Consider the following 19,975-nt stretch of genomic DNA (forward strand, 5'->3'; position numbering starts at 1 on the left):
CTCGAACGGGTCTGGAATATTTGGATTTACCACAAGGTCTTGACTACAAACATTATGCTTGCATATGCGCCCGCAGAATGTGTTGATGCCACATTGATTTTATCAATCCCCCCTGGTTGGCTCTTGAATTGTTTCCATCTCAGTTTTTCATCTGTGTTAGCCTGAAAGTCATTTTTTGTGCCCATGAGCCTGCACAAAAACCTCTCACAGCCTGAAACAACACTTTGATGTCCTACGATTGGTTTCAGCAAGATTTTCCTTCTGTTGTCACCTGTCCCCATAAGCATGGTTGTCTGAAGACCATGAACCGTGAGTCTGCGAAGGGCAAGGACCATAACATCTGTATCTGGAACAGAATCTGGAACAATCTTCCTTCATCCATTAGGTCGTCTCCCACAGTTACTACTTTCAAATGTAGCCTGAAAACCCATCTTTTAACCATTGCTGATGTTGTTTCTTTTGCATGTGTTTTGTTTTCTTGTAGTCTTTAGTAGTAGCGTAAGTTTTTTTGGAAAGTGCAATGATCATTTCTTTGAAATTGCGCTATAAAAAAGCCGTTGTATGTATATATGTATCTTAGGTCATGATATGGACATTCTTTCCAGCTTCAGAGATCTCTGCTGCATGTAGCATGATTAGAGCGTCTGCTTTCCTCTTGTGTACTAACACCTGTCGATGTCTGAACATTATTGTTGCTTTTCAGATGCAGATGTGTTACAGTGACTATGAAGGTTGCCGTGTGATCTTTGATAATTATGGAAGAGAAAACTCCATGACTCAAAGCTATTTTTGGCTAACAATGAAACTAAGAACACCCTTGCAATCTACCTGGCAAACAAAGTTTTGAAGTTGAAGATTCCAGTAGTCACTGTAACACGTCTGCATTTGAGAAGCAACATGAATCATGTTCAGCCATCGACAGGTTTTAGTACACAAGAGGAAGCAGACACTCTAATCATGCTACATGCAGCAGAGATCTCTGAAGCTGGACAGAATGTCCATATCATGACCCAAGATACAGGTGTTATGGTCCTTGCTCTTCGAAGACTCACGGTTCTTGGTCTTCAGACAACCATGCTTATGGGAACAGGTGACAACAGAAGGAAAATCTTGCTGAAACCAATACATATCCGTTTTGTGACATCAAAAGCAGGATGCGACACATGTGGACATATCAGAGGTATAGGCAAGAAGACTGCCTTCAATGCCTTCACTGAAGCAACAACCGAAGAACTCACAGCACTGAGTCAACTTGGTGATGCAGAAATGCCATCTCAAAGTGTTGTTTCAGGCTGTGAGAGGTTTTTGTGCAGGCTCATGGGCACAAAAAATGACCTACAGGCCAACACAGTTGAAAAACTGAGATGGAAACGCTTCAAGAGCCAACCAGGGGGATTGATAAAATCCCTCCAACTTCTGGTGCGTGGCATCAACACATTCTGCGGGCGCATATGCAAGCATATATTTGGAGTCAAGACCTTGTGGTAAATCCAAATATTCCAGACCCGTTCAAGCTAGGGATGGTCGAGTGATGCAGATAACATTCCAGTACCTATCCTGTCAGACATTGCAATAGCTCCCGAGTCTGTTGTCGAGCTTGTTAGGTGCGGATGTGGAATAAGCAAATGCTCCAGAAGATGTTCCTGCAGACGACACAATCTGACTTGTACAGAAGCATGTGCTTGTGGAGCAGATGAAGAGTGTACCAATGCAGCTATGCTGAGGAACTTGAAAATACTGATAACATAGATGATAACAACTAGGCATTAAAATGCCTCAAGGTCAGCTCTATCATAAACGTCTAAAGTTGAATTACAATATTGAAATTTCAACTTTTTAAAACGCGATTTTCTGCATTTCATTGCATAAATGCTGACAAATTAGCTGAAAATCTTAGCCAATTTCAAGATACTTTGGTGGCCATTTTGAAAGGTGAAATACACCTATATTCTTCTTAAACAATGTTGCTGCACTATTTAAGATGTTTAGAATCATTTTCTTGTCCATATCTGACAGAAATGAGATACATGTCTTTTACTCTCAATGATAGTAATTGCCTAAAGCGGTATGCCATATTTTAATAAAAGGCGGCCATTTTGGATTTAGAGGCCATCTTGGATTGGAGAAAATGGACCAAATTAAGTTTTTATTTCTCAGTGGATTCTCAGAAACATATGTAGTGAATAAATCAGCAAAAAAGGAAAGAAATCAATGTCCTTATAGCTGGCAGACCATTTTAGACAAATTGGCGGCCATTTTGGATTTGGCAGCCATCTTGACAATCAAAAGTATAAATAATCAGTAAGAAAAATATGACTTTGTGCACTTTCGGGACAAATATGGCTTAAAAAAGGCTCAATATAGTGGCCATTTTGAATTTCAAAATGGCCGCCGAAGACACATTCGAAAAAAATGGAACCAACTCTGGTTTTGTTCGTAGGGGTATTTAGAAGCTAAAAAGCATTGGTTCCACTAATGTAGCAAATTTTGCACTGGGTTACGTAACACCATGTACTATTTGTGCTGAACTGCGCGAGAAGCGCGCGAAAATGTTGACTTTCATCGCTTGGATGGGGCACAGAATCATTGCTGAATTGGTGGTGCCTAGGGCGCGTTCCCATCTGCTCCCACCCCCGTCGCTACCTCACGGTCTGTAGGTCTTGTGGCTCTTGAGTAATGGTGTAATAGTGTTGAAACGAAACATTTTCACAAAACGTCACATATCTCAAGAACAGTAGCGTAGTCCAGCGGTGGGGCAGAGTGCCCCCTCCTCCGACAAAAAAAATGAAAGAGAAAAGTGCCCATCTGACAAAAAACGAAAAGGAAAATCGGGAAAAACAAAGGAAAAGAAAAGTGCCAAAAACAATGAAAGAGCAAAGTGCCCATCTGACAAAAAACGAAAGAGAAAATCAGGAAAAGCAAAGGAAAAGAAAAGGGCAAGGAGCCTGTTTCCCATCAGCCCGATCATGGGCCAAAATAGTGTAAAATACCAAATTGTTGCTCGCTACGCGCACACATTGTCAATAAAGTCCTTTTTTAGAAGCTCGCAGACTTTTACTTGTACAGTCTCTCTCTCTAAAAAAGTATATCCCACCAATAATACTGTGCCAAAATGATGCAACCGGAATATCTTTTTCGTCTTTGCCCCTAAATGATTCTTTTGCCCCTCCTGACCAAGAAAGCTGGCTACGCCGCAGTTCAAGAACAACAATATATTAAATAATTTTTAAAGCGCATGTTTTGCATTCCGCACCCATTCAAATCTTCAAGTTGCACTTCTCATTAATCCCTTAATATATGATTACTCTGACACTGCCTTAAGGTCCGTTCATACTACGCCGCAATTGGGATGCAATGCGTTGCCGCACTGCATCGTACCGCAGAATACTGCACTGCGGTATCGCGATAAAGTTAAATACATTTTAACATGGAAATGCGATGAGTTGCGGCAAAAAGTAATCGATATATCGGCAACACATCGCATCGCAAGGCAATTGCAGCGTAGTATGAACGGACCTTTAAGATGATGGGCTGTTTATGATTTCTGGCCCTGCGATTCGTCAATTTCAGTGTACCGCGAAATTCTTGAACAGTCTTGAACATATTTGATCTTGAGCGTCGAGGGTTAAAGTCCGTTCATACTACGCTACAATTGCTTTGGGATGCGGTGTATTTCCGCACTGCATCGTACTACAAAGTACTGCAAATGCGGTATCGCAATAAAGTCAAATATATCATGTATATTGTAACTTGGAAAAAGGTAATCGATATATAGGTACCGCACCGCACCGCAAAGCAATTGCGGCGCAGTATGAACGGACCTTTAGATTTCAAGCACGTTTTGCGCATCTTTGTCAACTATATGAGCATGGTAAAAATTTACATGTGCTGATTTTCAACACTCCTACTCCGCTCTTTTGTAGGTGCATTTCTTCTTCCATATCTAATATGTCTTGCTGTTGGTGGGATTCCTGTATTATTGGTTGAGTTAGGACTGGGCCAGTTCATGTCGCAAGGAGGCATAACTTGTTGGAACTTGTTACCCGGATGGCGAGGTAAAACAGTAATTTATCATCGCTCGTAATTTAGTAATGACAAATAACTGATTACTATTAAAGCCATATAGTAACATTTGCTGAGGAGGACGCCCTCAATGTTTTACACAATTATGTTTTTACACTAATTGATTATACTAGTACTTTAGTAAACTAATATAACCTGAAAATCAAGGCTGTAATTGTGACAGGATCCGAGATTTTGAATAAAACGTTAGTCGAACGCATACGTGATGTTCATAACACAGTATGTTCATGGCGTGCGGGACGGCCATAAACATCGAAAGAACCGACTGAGTCACATTCGACAGAGTGGCTCGCATTGGGGCCATGTGATGTCATATTGCCTTGTCATTATTGCCTTAAGTTAATTTTGGACCAAAATTTAAAAAGGACATACCTGACAGTAAAAACCTAACATATTGTGAAACAAAATAAATCTATTTCTTATAAAAAAAAACTTTCAAAGTAATGGGGTGTGCAGGCAGCAGTTCAAAACTAGCGGTTTTTCAATGAGAGGTGTTTATTTAAAGCGATTAAGGTTAAACTATAAATTAGAGGTAAATAGCAAATAGAGTAAAATGCATTCTATTTGTATATGTCGATTTATTCCGTTACAAGCAACCCGTCACCCATAGCCCTGCGGGCTTCTTCTAAATTGGATCTAGAGAATAATGCACTAAAAAGCTTATTATTAGCACTTTACTTCTTTTCGCACAGGGATCGGTATAGCCAGTATCATAGTTGTTGGCTGGTTAAATTGCTATTACAACGTGATCTTGGCCTGGGACATCTACTACATGTGTCTGTCCTTTGCTAAACGACTACCATGGTCCCATTGCAACAATGACTTCAATACTGACATGTGTCTAGAGCCAGAATGGATCTACGGTAATACCAATGCTACGTCCTTACAAGCGTGTGGAGTAGACGGAACAGCAGATTTTCGTAAACAAGTTTGCTTGAATGGAACACTCAGAAACCTGAGTGATTTCACACCAGCTGTAGAGGAATTCTGGGAGTAAGTATCATGGAAGAATAAAGCGCCACCATATTTATGTGACCTTATTGTTACTTATTACAATTAAATGATGAAAATCAAAGTCATACGATGTTGCCGAGAAGTGTCAAAAGAAAAATGTCACCATATCGATATAATGGCTCAAACAGTACATGTACCCGTAGAGGAGGCGAACCTGTATATAAACAGTGAATGGAGTATCCATCTATCTCTTACAATGGCGATTGAGCCAGACTCATCCATGTTGCTGTAGGGGGATCGCTATATCGACGGGACTCGAACCCACAATCTCACCAACATGTGCTGTAGCATACCTCATGATATAGCGAGACTATGCTGCTGCTCCTCCTCCTCCTCCTCCTCCTCCTCCTCCTCCACCACCTCCTCCTTCTCCTCCTCATGACCTGTTAGGTTGTTTCTGTGGTCACCCCAATGACAAACCAGGGGACCTCAAACTGTGGATTGAAAATGCAATGTATATCCAAATATACCCACATGCACCCAAATATATCACAGTATGGGAAGCATCAATTAGCATCAAAAATTAACAACCAATTACCCACAAGGTTATCTGATGATATATATATTGGCCCAGCTGGACCATGTAATATCTGGAGTTGACCTGTTTCTGGGGTGACCTCAATAAGAAATTAGGTGGACTAAAACTGTGAAGTAAAAATGCAGTGTAATGTTCGAGATGAACCCAAATATCTCGGAAATGCACCCGAATGTATCAGAAATACTAGCATATGTATTATAAATACACCTAATGTTTCAGAAATGCACCCAAATACCTAAAATGCACCCAATTATATTAAGATTGCTCCCAATAGTGCAGTGAAATTGTAAATATCGTTGAAGGCAGCGGTAACGTAATGCATTTTTCTCTGTATCGACACAAATAGACGAAAGCTACTAAAGGTCCATCTATCCTCTGGTATAGACGACATGGGAGGCATCAATTGGCAACTTATGCTTAGCCTAATTATCGCCTGGGTCATCGTGTTCTTCATCATCTGTAAAGGTGTCAAAAGCTCAGGAAAGGTAACTGTGAAATCATTCAGTCAGTACTTATGTAGACTTCTCCGTAGTCCACTTGCCAATTGTGCATTATTCTGGCTATTAAATTTAAGCTTAAAACTCTGATTTAATTAATGAGTGCACAATTGATAGATTTTCACAACTGATCTTTTCAGTCACCGTACGCCCTCTGTTTGTTAGCTTTTCGGATAATAAACTGGCAGATTCTAAAATTAGAATTGTTCAGTATTGAAGTGTCATTATAATTATGCCATTATGATATGTTGCATTCAATAATATAAGCCTACGTAGGGCCTATACTTTACTTTTACTGTCACAAATATAATTATATAGCCTAAACTTTTCATAACCATTTTATACTAGTATTTTGATGTACTAAATATCAGTATAATTTCGAGTTCAACTGAATGCGTTCATCATGATTAATAACATTTTTATTTATCAAAAATCGACTATGGCATAGTCTAGTACTTATGCACAGTGGCGGGGCTACGGGGGAAGGGCAAGGGGGGCATTTGCCTCACAAACATTTTTTCTTCCCTCCCCAGTTTGCCCCCCACTTCTGAGACAACCTCCCCCCAAATTACGTAAATTTGCACTTTTGCGGCAATTTTGCCCCCCGAAAAAAATCCTGGTGCCGCCACTGCTTATGTATTCATGCCTCCCCAGCAAACAGTAAAACGTTTATTCGAAACATTTTTGCAAAATATGTTGTCAACACTGAAATCAATTCCCAGCAAACACAAAACGTTTTCGACATCATTCGCAAAAGGTTATAAAAAGGTTGTCAGAAAACGTTTAAATGTCGGGTTATATAAAGGGTATAAAAACGTTTTAATAACATTCCAAAAATATTTTTGAAAACTTGATACAAAACATTCTAAACAGAATGTTATTTTGTGGTTGAAAAAATATTTTTCGAAAAATGTTTGCCCAAAATATTTGCAATAACGTTTTAAAAACGTTTTCATGACTTTTATATAACCGGACATTTAAATGTTATTAAAACGCTTTGAAAAAACATTTTAAGGATATTTTTGTGTTTGCTGGGTGCAAATATTTTAACATAATGTTATTTAAGTGTTGACAAAATATTTGGCAAAAAATAATTGCAAAAAAGTTTACAATAGCATTTCGAACACATTTTAAAAATATTGTTGCAGTGTGTTTTCATACAAATATAACCCGACATTTTAATGTTACGTTTTTGCTCAAATCAAAAGCCAAAATATAACTTATTTAAAACGTTTTTAAAACGTTTTTGTGTTTGCTGGGTTCCTGTTTCGAATGTTTTGCATCAATTTTTCAAAAATGTTTTTGAATGCTATTATAACGTTTATACTCTGTATATAACCCGATATTTAAACGTTTCCTGTGCAATTTTTTGAGTTAATGCTGCTCGGTCTATTCAACACAGACATTTCACTATGTCGATTCTAATAGTGACAACTTAATAGTATCACGCGATACAAAATATATCAGTAGATTTATCGGCAATGGTATTTTTTTAATATAGGTTGTTCAATGACGATAGATCAAAATGATATTTTGAGAAAAAGTGAAAAGTAATTCGCATGACATTTATTTTCTTAAAGGAACACTCCGGCAATCACAACATTATGCTTTACATGTTAGAAAAACAATTCCTAATTGAGGTAGTTATATCTAGACAATGATAAAAAGGTGCGCTGACATTTTCCAACATAAGTCTCCGGCAATCACAACACTATGCCTTATACGTTAGAAAAAATAATTATCAAGCTCGAATCACATGGTTTTATCAAAAACAAACTCATATTGACCATAAAAACGAATAAAAACAGCCGGCTCTCTACACGCGATCGATATTCAAATTCCCGCGCCGAAATTGCCTGTGGCTTTGGTATCACATAATAGATACTATTTTTCTCATTACTATCCTGAAATTTGACGCTCCAAGTCGATGTACAGCCTGTCTCAAAAAAAATTGTGCAAGTGAAAAGCGCCCTCTTTGGCAATTACAAAATAATATTGTGACATTATGCTTATATCAACGTTAAGGGCGCAATCTTAGCTCTCAAATGCCGTTTCTTCTGTTCAATTGGCTTGTTTCAATCTCGAGATATGTTTATTTAACAACGAAAGGGTAAAATCACAATTGTGCCACTTTTACTAGGGAAGAGAGCTGTACATGTAAAATCAATGATATAGCTGATGTTGATGCGTCTAATGCACTCTCCCTTAGTGGAATTTAGTACCATGAGAAAGCACATAAGGTTATAATCGTATTATTTTTGAACGTTGCATTAAAATCTTTAGAAGTTGCTAGCTACTCTAGGAAGGAAATAAGAGTAAAGGACCATTCCTGGTGGAACTTAATTCCAGTTAGACCATGTCTAACTTTAGACCCTCTCTAACTCTTTTGTGCATACGGACTTTAGTGTGCAATATTTGTTTGTCTTTTAACATGTCTTGACTGACTAAGAGAGCAGCATTTACCATGAAAAAATCATTGACGTGCACATGTATTTAATTTTACAGCAGAACGTGAAATATTTATTTATCTTTTCTGTGGAAAAAGATAATCATTATTCCTGCATCATGATAAAATAGTAAAAACAGAAAAAAAATTGTATTGTGTAATTGATGCATTCTTTTGATTTCACGAAGGAACTCTTGATAAACTTGATGATATCGCTGATTTACATGCAAAGCTCTCTTATCTAGTAAAAGTGGCACAATTGTGATTTTACCCTTACGTCGTTAACTAAGCAGATCTCGAGATTAAAACAAGCAAATTGAACAGAACAAACGGTATTTGAGAGCTAAGACTACGCCCTTGACATTGATGTAAGCATCATGTCACAACGGTATTTTCTAATTGCCAAAGAGGGCGCTTTTCTCTTGCACAACTTTTTTTGAGACAGGCTGTATTTCCGGAGAAATCATGAAACACAGCGGTTTTTACAGGTTACCAGTTTGTAAATACAAAAAATTACTTCGGATTTCTGGGGAGGGAATTAATTGCGAATCAACAGTCTCCTCAACAGCTACTTTGGTTTCGCGTTATACACATTCTGTGAAAAAACCGAACCACACTAACTGCTGAGGAGACGGTGCGGCGTATTTAATAATTAATTTCCACGATGGACATCGTGGGCGGTTTAGCTCAATTGATTAGCGCGTTATGCTGTTACCCGCGAGGTACCCGGTTTTTTTGCTCTCCATTTTTAACCCAAACTTTTTTATATTCGTTTGAAATGTACATATTGCAAGGGGAAATATATTTTGTTTCCTTTTTTTCTGAAACGGTACGAAAAAAACACAAATATTTTCTGTTCAATACGGGCCGGGCATTGTACAGCATGTCAGCATTCGTCATACGAACGGGAATGTTGTTGTTGCTTGCCTGCCCAGAATGCAATTCACGTATACCAAGGTATTGGATTGCAAATTTGGCTATTTATTCACATTTACGCTGAAAATGCTCTCGTTTTTTCACAAAGCAGCATAAAGGGGGCGATATTTGATATTATTATGTAATTTTAAAGACAATCGATATCCAAAACCAATAGGGTTATCCCCCTTTAATACAGTAATTATTACAACCGGTAATTTTCAGTGGTGATGGAACGGACTATTGAAATACAGATATCTGCAGTGTAGGCCTATTATAAATTTATGACACACCGCGCCGCACGTGTTCTATTACGAACATATTCAAAAGATTAACAAACGTAAAAATCTGAATGAATATTTTGTCCACTCTTAAGGAATCGGATAATAACGTATGCACAGTATTTTTATAGGACCTGAAAGCACATCAGATATATTGAATTACATTCTGAGTACAAGGAATGTCCTTCTGATATCAAATAATTTTGATTTTTTGAAACTCGCGATATAATACAAATTGGCACATTATTAAAATTTGATATTTTTAATATAGTCCTCAAAGTAAACTTGGTAAATCTAATGATATGTACTTAAGGTTAAATACAATTGATTTTCAAGGATTGATTCCAGAGGGGCGTAAGTTAATAATGGAAACAGCCATGCAGAAAAGAATGAACTCATGCGTACAACATTGTACAATAGTGTATCAATCTGAACTAGGGCCACGGACAAACCGCGGCTCGTGAGTCATCCTATAGGCCCTATGTTGCAGGGATAGGGAGGGGGCGACCATGATAGGACCATATGGGCTGATGGGGGGTGATTGTGTGCAGCCGTTTTCGGCAATTTTCCTTTGGATTTTCTAAATTTTCAATTTTCAAAATTATCCTGGATGATAGGCCTATCTGTCGTGAAATAAATCAATGCTTCTATAGGCTATAATAGGCCTAGTAGGCCTATTTATACCCTGATTATGCAATACTGATATAGGCCTATATAACAATAACTACAACAACAATAACAAAACCAACAACTAATATTTTGTTATAAACTAATTTGTAAAAATATATTCATAGGCCGCGCGCCGCGCCTATTAGACTAGTATAGCCTAAAATTCCTGAATTATATAATGAAAAAAAGGGCAAAAACAATCAATTGCTGCAGTCAGAAAGAAAGAAACGAACAAGAAAAAAGAAAAAAAGTGAAAGAAAAATAAAATAAAATAAATGGAATGGACCACATAGGGACTCGAACACGTACCAAAGTTTTCCAGCTCAAAACTATAGTATTATATACCGGTAGTCGAACGTGAGCCCGGTGCGCTAACCGATTGAGCCACTGGGGGATACATGAAATTGATCGATCTCAAACTGACTAAGTATTATGGAATAGTGCATGCATACCAGGCTCTTATGATAAACAAGCTCATTACCGCTGTAACGGTCGGAGGTATCGATGGCGAAAAACCTCGTTTTTTGCAAAAGTAGCTTACATTTGGAGTGAAATTCAAATGGTAAAGTATAAAGCGACAGACATTTGAGAAATAATGTAGGCAGTTAGAAATAAAAATTAACGTTCCACAATCCAGATATCGATAATGTAACATAACAGTGTTTTGTGGTACAAGATTCTCGAAAATTGTTCCCAAAAACGGGCTAATAAAATTTAATCGGTACTGTATTTGGTTCTTCCCCATGGCAACATTATTTCTTTGGTCGATTTGTAGTACAATACAAAAAAGGAGAAAACAATCACTCGGTGTGGTTTTATACGGAGCGAACATTTGAAAAAAACTGCATGGAACGCGTTTTTGATCTTGTGAACATGGTGCGTAAAAATGATTTAAACGAAGGATTTTCAAACGGATCCTAAAAATTTGTATAAACACTCATAAATAATGTAAAGATACATCCATGCACCAACATTTGACTCACTGCGATATTTGATTGCTGAGAAAACGCGGTTTTAGAGAACAACTTTATACGTCTTTTATACGTTTTTTATACGTTTCTTCGTGTAACCTTAAAGTGTATTACACGTAGGTTAATACAGGATGTATTGGACTCGCAACACTGTGTTTCACGTTGTTAAACGATCATCAGGCGAATGACTAGACTACGGAGGTTTTTTTCTTCCTTGCATGGCGAGTGTTGCCATGTTTGGATCGGCTTTCTTATTGTATACACTTTAGTGTATGTAGCTGGGATGAAAAGCCGACAATCAATTTAAAATTTTGAAGAAATTATACACCCCTACTCCAATTTTTTTTTTTGAATAAAATATATATATTTTCAATACCAAATGTCAAAATATTCATATGGTGGACTGTTCAGAAGGACATTCTTCGTATTCAAAATGAAATTCGATATGTCTGATGTGCTGATGGTCCCACAACAAATATGTGAAAACGTTGCTACTTGAGCCTAAAATAACAGAATGTTACGATTTTGCTAGCACTGAGGGTAGCAACTTTAAAATGTCAATTTTTAGATTTAAAATGTTTTAGGGCATCATGTCTGCCCTTTCGTTTTGTGTTTGCTGAGATGGGTCTGTACTAGAGTCAAAATAATTAAATTTGTGCTAGAGTCAAACGTTGTCATAACATGAAAAACTAAACGCATTCCTTCACCAAACATACATCTGCTATTTCAGGTAGTGTATTTTACAGCGTTGTTTCCCTACATAATCATGACATGTATTCTAATACGGGCAGTAACACTTGAGAATGCCGTGGAAGGAATCAGATTTTACATGAGGCCTGATACGAGTAGACTTGCCGATGGTCAAGTAAGTATGTCCAGGAGGGTCAGAGTTCAGAGGTCACCAAAAGACCCCCCTTTTCAAAAATTTTCGGGAAAATTCTGATAAAAATTTTTTTTTGTCAGAATTTCCCCAGTCTCACGGAAAGACCCCCTTTTTTTGGAACCTTCTCACTGAAAGATCCGCCCTTTTTTCGGTGTCTAGGCTCTCACCGAAAGACCACTAGTTTCGAACTGCTGTCCGCATATCCCCATCACTTCAAAGGTCATATATTCATTTGTTTTTATTTGGCTTGGTGCTAGATATTATTAGAATGAAAATATATATGACCAGTGAATTTGATTTTTCACGGTTCTTTCTGACTTCGATTTGTTAAGGCACTGCCCATGTCATGAGAAAATGCTTAACATGCATATTTAAAGTTCCGCATATAATATGCCTCACTAAGTCCCATTCAGCATGTTCAGTGATCCCAGCAAATGTGTAAAAAAAATGAATTTTCGTATTTGTTGCTTAAATGTGAAGTCATTAGAATTGTTATTATGTCACGCGTACTTGGGAAATGGAACATTTGGCAAAAAACAAGGAAAATAGCAGTATTGACAAAGCCCCATTCAAATACATTTCGCTATGCAGTTGGAGGGCCATTCAACTTTGACGCGCTATTATTAAACTGTATACGCTATGAATACGCACACAACGAAAATTCAAATTTGCTTGGTTTGGGTTGCAGTTTTAAAAGCTTCCAAAATTCTCTCTACAACTCCTAATAGCTATATATTTTATATATAACTACAAGAAAGGCTTTCAACATTCCATATATGTTCACAAAAAATACCGTAACTTTGCAAGGAATATGACATGGGCACATAAACACAAATGTTTGTCATGAATTGAGATAAAAGAGTAACAAAAACTACTATATTATAAAAATGGTGCGAGTTCATAAATCAGGAATGTGCATATGATTAGAAACATGGCTTATTATCCTCATATTAAAAAATCAAGATTTTTGGTTGGTTAAGACAAAAACCTGCCAGGATGAAAAGGGTATTTTACAAGACGGGAAAATACCAGTATTCAGTAGGCCATGCGACAACAACATTGAGAAGATTCATGCGAGCAGTGTTAAACTGCGCGCGCGTATTTCACTGAACGCAAATGAATGGCGCGCTTGGGCGCAATAAAGTCGCGTGCGTGTACTCGTTCATGGTGTCAAGTCACGCGGTATTGTTATGAAGTTGTTTACTTAATTTTCGTCGATGGGCCGAATCTGAGTAACCATTTTATAACCATTATTTAAGTTTGAAATTTTAAGTTCAAAATTTGGGACAAAGACTAATCGATAGATAAAGGTTGAAATTACTTGTCTGGCTAAAAATTAGAATGTTTAAAGCGTTAAGACAGAAATTATCCGGGTTAGAAGTCCTTAGCAACGAAAATAAATTTGAAGGTAAAGCATACGCAAAAATCATGCATTTTAACTACAAGAGTAGACAAAATGGGAATCAAGCAGAGAATTGTAAAGATATTTTCAATCCAATAATATTTGTAAATTGCCCAAGATGATTGGATACACATAATACGATACATTTCAAATCGAAGTTTTCGGCGGGAAAGGTAAAAAGGCATACCCAAGAGTGCGACGGTCATTTTTGGAAAGGTCGCGTACGTTAATGATTTGACCTTTAACGGAAAACGCGCATGATGGCCCTCCGACTGTATGTACTCTACTTATTACATGGATTTTTCGAAGCTTGATGCCAGAGGCAGGGCGCAAGTTAATAACAGAAACGAAACAGTCATGCAGAAAAGTATGAACTTAAGCTTACTTAGTATATCAATCCAACAAGTTTATACGTCTTTTATACGTTTCTTATAGTTTCTTCTAGTATCCTCAAAGGGGCATTTCGTGATCCACAGCCTCATCCCCTCACTTTTCTCAAAAAAAGTTGAGATTTTTATATCACTGGAAACCTCTGGCTACATAATGTTTATGTACAAAATATTTCTTGCAGATTAATTCGTTTTGCAAAGATATCGTGAAATTTGAATTTCGTTCTGATGCACCAGAACGAAATTACAACACATTGTCTATGGAGCAGTATAATACACATAATCATGCATAACTCGCAAACGCAAAATCGGAATCAACTGAAATTTTGGGAATAGGCTTTTTTCGTGGATATGTACCGAAAAAGAGGAAGTTAGGATCACGAAATACTCCTTTAAGTAAGATATTACAGTTTCATGTAAAATGTCATATTTGTTCCTGAATACGAGGCTTTCTAACCACTAGCAGATTATCACATCTTACATCTATGCTGCTAACAAAGGCTTCAACAACTGATTCTTATGATTATCAGAACGAGCAAATCACTGAATGTGCCTTTAAAATAAATATATTTACTTTGTTTTGCTAATTTGCGCCTTTGTATGGGTATGAGTTGAAAGGTGGCTGGTCCAACTCACTTCACGCTATATAGCTACAGCACTAACTAATAGATCAATTCAACACCACATTTCCAAACCAAATATGCCGATTAAAATTGATGATATTTTGTGAAGTTCATCAGTTAAGTCAAATTATGATTAGAATTTTATTCAAAACAGCTGGAAAGCCAGCTGGCATTTTGAGGTGAAAATACGACTTTCTGAATGTGTGTACATCAAAAACTTAACGATATAATATGTGTACAACGCTGTATCTCATCAACTGAAAAAATCCAACATTGGATAAAATTCAGATTATGGCACATTAGTTAGCGTCATAGATGTGCTAACATATCACATAGCACATAGCCAAAACCTGTTTATTAAAGACAAAATAATACATTTTTAGATGAATCTGTAATTTCTCTACTTCAGTAGAGAATTAACCCATATGTATTTCAACGGGTTTCAACTATGTCAATACTGTTGTTTTCCTTGTTGTTTGTTATTTTTGTTTCATTTCAAATATACATAATGCCAGTTGTCATGAATTATCTTATACTGGATACTATCTTAAGGGATCTGGAATGAGCGTTTTGAGCGTTTCGACAGTATTTTTTGTGGGACGTGAGAGCACATCAGACATATCGAATTGCATTCTGAATACGAATAATGTCTTTCTGATATCAAATAATTTTCATTTTTTGAAATTCACGATATATACAAATTTTATGACAAATTATAAAAATTTGATATTTTTCACATTTTTGATATACAACAGTCCTCGAAGTAAATCTAATGATATATTCTTAAAGTGTATGTAGTGGGGATGAAAAGCCGACGATCAATTGAAAATTTTGACCTTTCATATTGAAGATATGGATTTTTTCCCCAAAAGACCTATTTTTTGTTGTTGTTTGAAAAAAAATCCATATCTTCAATACGAAAGGTCAAAATTTTCAATTGATCGTCGGCTTTTCATCCCCACTACATACACTTTAAGTATAAATCGTCAGATTTACTCTAAATCATCAGAAGTTTACTTCGAGTACTGTTATATATCAAAAATATCAATTTTTAATCATTTGCCATAAAATATCAGAAGGACATTCTTCGTATTCAGAATGCAATTCGATATGTCTGATGTGCTCTAACGCCCCACAATAAATACTGTCCAAACGTTCATACCCCATCCCTTAAGGCTATTTATATACAATTCTAAATTTACTTTCGCTGGGATGACTGAATGCGCCTTTACAAGTTTTTGATCTGTTCTGATGTTGAATTCTGATGTGTCAGACTCATCCATTATCAATGATGAGTACCAACCATTTTGATAGAGCTTGTACTTGTTATTTCATGTTTGAAGGTTTGGTTGGATGCTGCCACGCAGATTTTCTTTTCTTACTCTATAGGAGTAGGGACAATGACAGGCCTCAGTAGCTACAACAAGCAACATCACAATGTTCTAAGGTAAATACTGTGCGTGCAAGCCATAGGCTTCTACACAGATCTTCTTTTCTTATAGGAGTAGGGACAATGACAGTCCTCAGTAGCTACAACAAGCAAATTCAGATTCTACACAGATCTTATTTTCTTACTCTATAGGAGTAGGGACAATGACAGGCCTATACAACAAGCAACATCAGATTCTACACATATCTTATTTTCTTACTCTATAGGAGTAGGAACAATGACAGGCCTCAGTAGCTACAACAAGCAACATCACAATGTTCTAAGGTAAATACTGTGCGTGCTAACCATAGGCTTCTACACAGATCTTCTTTTCTTATAGGAGTAGGGACAATGACAGTCCTCAGTAGCTACAACAAGCAAATTCAGATTCTACACAGATCTTATTTTCTTACTCTATAGGAGTAGGGACAATGACAGGCCTCAGTAGCTACAACAAGCAACATCAGATTCTACACATATCTTATTTTCTTACTCTATAGGAGTAGGGACAATGACAGGCCTCAGTAGCTACAACAAGCAACATCACAATGTTCTAAGGTAAATACTATGCGTGCAAGCCATAGGCTTCTACACAGATCTTCTTTTCTTATAGGAGTAGGGAAAATGACAGGCCTCAGTAGCTACAACAAGCAACATCAGATTCTACACAGATCTTCTTTTCTTACTCTATAGGAGTAGGAACAATGACAGGCCTCAGTAGCTACAACAAGCAACATCACAATGTTCTAAGGTAAATACTATGCGTGCAAGCCATAGGCTTCTACACAGATCTTCTTTTCTTACTCTATAGGAGTAGGGACAATGACAGGCCTCAGTAGCTACAACAAGCAACATCAGATTCTACACATATCTTATTTTCTTACTCTATAGGAGTAGAGACAATGACAGTCCTCAGTAGCTACAACAAGCAACATCACAATGTTCTCAGGTAAATACTATGCGTGCAAGCCATAGGCTTCTACACAGATCTTCTTTTCTTACTCTATAGGAGTAGAGACAATGACAGGCCTTAGTCGCTACAACAAGCAACATCGCAATATTCTAAGGTAAATACTATGCGTGCAAGCCATAGGCTTCTACACAGATCTTATTTTCTTACTCTATAGGAGTAGAGACAATGACAGGCCTTAGTCGCTACAACAAGCAACATCGCAATATTCTAAGGTAAATACTGTGCGTGCTAACCATAGGCTTCTACACAGATCTTATTTTCTTACTCTATAGGAGTAGAGACAATGACAGGCCTTAGTCGCTACAACAAGCAACATCACAATGTTCTAAGGTAAATGCTATGCGTGCAAGCCATAGGCTTCTACGCAGATCTTCTTTTCTTACTCTATAGGAGTAGAGACAATGACAGGCCTCAGTAGCTACAACAAGCAACATCACAATGTTCTAAGGTAAATACTATGCGTGCAAGCCATAGGCTTCTACACAGATCTTCTTTTCTTATAGGAGTAGGGACAATGACAGTCCTCAGTAGCTACAACAAGCAAATTCAGATTCTACACAGATCTTATTTTCTTACTCTATAGGAGTAGGGACAATGACAGTCCTCAGTAGCTACAACAAGCAACATCACAATGTTCTCAGGTAAATACTATGCGTGCAAGCCATAGGATTCTACACGGATCTTATTTTCTTACTCTATATGAGTAGGGACAATGTCGCTACAACAAGTCGCAGCCTCAGTCGCTACAACAAGTAATGATATAATAATAAAATGGTAATAATATTTATAATCGTTAATTTTGAAGTTCTATCTTCATACATATAAAATAATATTTTATGATGTGATAACGAAACGTTACAATTTCCCTTATGTTCAACCAATCCTTTAACGTTTATGATAAAAAAAATCAATGAAGTAATTAAAAGTTTAATATCAAAAATATAACCATACAAAAGGTAAAAGCTTAAGAACTTGCTTGCACGTGCAATCGAAAATTATCATAATGATATTTATGAATTGAATATATGAATACAAAAGCCACCTAAGTCCATACTTTGGCCAAATTGAGTTAAGCATGGGAAATTGTTGCTATACATAGGCCTGTTATATGCATGAAAGAACAACTCAAATTCATCCTCTGTGTCTATTGGGCATGTGAAAAATAGCATGTATGAAAGAATCACCCAATTCCATGATTTGAGTCTTGTAACACATTGATTGAAATCCAGTATGTATAAAAGTCCACTTGTAACACATTCATTGCTGGAGAATGACTTTTGAACAAAAAAATGGGTTTAATAAAGGAAAGTGTGTGGTTTATATTACATGGCAGAATGCTTATCAACATTATACATACCTGTGTGCTTTATTTTGTATTATCTTACTAGTGGTAATCTCATTCTAACATTGTTGTCTTTGTATATGATTCAAAAAACCACCCAAGTCCATAATTTAAAATGAACCCCACGAAGTCCCTGAAATGCTAATCGTCATACCTAATACAGTTTAACCCGCCCATTTGCACGTACAACTTACCATATTGACCAGGTAAATCTAACTGAAGGAATTAAAATGATACACAGGTTTTTCTTTCAAAATAACTTCGCATGGACTTAGCTGGCTTTTGTATTCATGTATTCAATTGTTAACTACAACAAGCAACATCACAATGTTTTCAGGTGTGTTAACAGTAGACAGCAACAGGATGTTTTCATGAAGAAAATGAGGGCGCATCCTGAAATGGGGGAATATGAAAAGTTGATAAAAATTGTCAATTTTTGCCAAAAAAAGGGCGATTATCAGTGTTTTTTTTGTTCAGACATTCAGACTGACAGGGCACAACCTATGTGGCTAATTCCTAAAGTAGTGGGAACAAAGCAACAAGCACAATCTGGTCTATTTATATATATTGTGTACGGTTTATATGAACCCGGGATATGAACCTTTTGTTTGTTTTTTATACAGGCTGTATCAAAATGTTTGATAACATGCCTAGAATTTATTTATAGTTTTATGACCATATTACTAGTGCAATATTCTTCTATGAATAAAGTAGCTTCTCTGTTGCATTTTGATGTGGTAGTCTTGTCCTGGAATCTGATGTAATAATGCTAAGGCGGCATAAGGCAGGGTTGTAACGAGATACCAAAAAAAATGCAGGTCGGTGCCAACATTTGTATCTGCACATTTGAACCCATACGACGACGTCGTACAAAATATCAGCAGAGAAAATAATTTTCTGGGAGGTTTCAGCTGAAGTTTGTAGATACAACACAAACATGCATGTATTAAAATACGCATCTCTGGGCCACTTTAATATGCTTTATGTGCTTATTTATGCCTGGTATCAGTGGCGTAGCCAAGGGGGACAAGGGCAGCTGCCCCCCTGTGAAAAGTCTTGCCCCCCTCTTGCCCCCGCCCCCCACGCGACATTTAAGACTTTTTTGTGTTTCTGACCAAATTTACATTATATTTTGCCATTTTAACATAAAAAGTGCCAATTTTTGCGCGCTTCGCGCTAATTAATTCACTTTCTGTACCATATTTCACCAGTTTAGCTTCAACATGGCAAAATTTTTCTCGCGCTTCGCGCGCATTTGTAACATTAACTGATTTTGTCGCCAAAAGGTGCCCCCCTTCAAATTTGTCTTGCCCCCCTTTGCCCCCCCCCCTCTGAAAAAGTGCTGGCTACGCCACTGCCGGGTATTCTATCAGGAAAACAGTGTCCGTGCATCAATCAGCTGTTTGTGCAACATGGAAATGGAAGTATTATATCTGTTAAAGCCATATTATAACATTTGCAGAGGAGAACGCCCTCAAAAGTTTTTAATCCTGTTTTTTACACGATTGTAATGTACTTTA

The 19,975-nt window shown here is 37.1% G+C and overlaps 1 protein-coding gene across 1 annotated transcript in view; it reads left to right on the top strand.

Annotated features, from left to right (window-relative positions):
* Window positions 1-19,975, top strand: part of LOC140172079 (sodium- and chloride-dependent taurine transporter-like) — a 38,557-nt gene that overhangs the window by 1,994 nt on the left and 16,588 nt on the right. The window contains exons 2-6 of the mRNA XM_072195428.1: window positions 3,924-4,055; window positions 4,776-5,076; window positions 5,982-6,120; window positions 12,145-12,279; window positions 16,055-16,158. Of these exons, the coding sequence (XP_072051529.1) occupies window positions 3,924-4,055; window positions 4,776-5,076; window positions 5,982-6,120; window positions 12,145-12,279; window positions 16,055-16,158 (811 nt within the window). The remainder of the gene's footprint in view (window positions 1-3,923; window positions 4,056-4,775; window positions 5,077-5,981; window positions 6,121-12,144; window positions 12,280-16,054; window positions 16,159-19,975) is intronic.

The sequence above is a fragment of the Amphiura filiformis genome, chromosome 2, assembly GCF_039555335.1.
Source record: "Amphiura filiformis chromosome 2, Afil_fr2py, whole genome shotgun sequence".
Lineage (NCBI taxonomy): Eukaryota > Metazoa > Echinodermata > Ophiuroidea > Amphilepidida > Amphiuridae > Amphiura > Amphiura filiformis.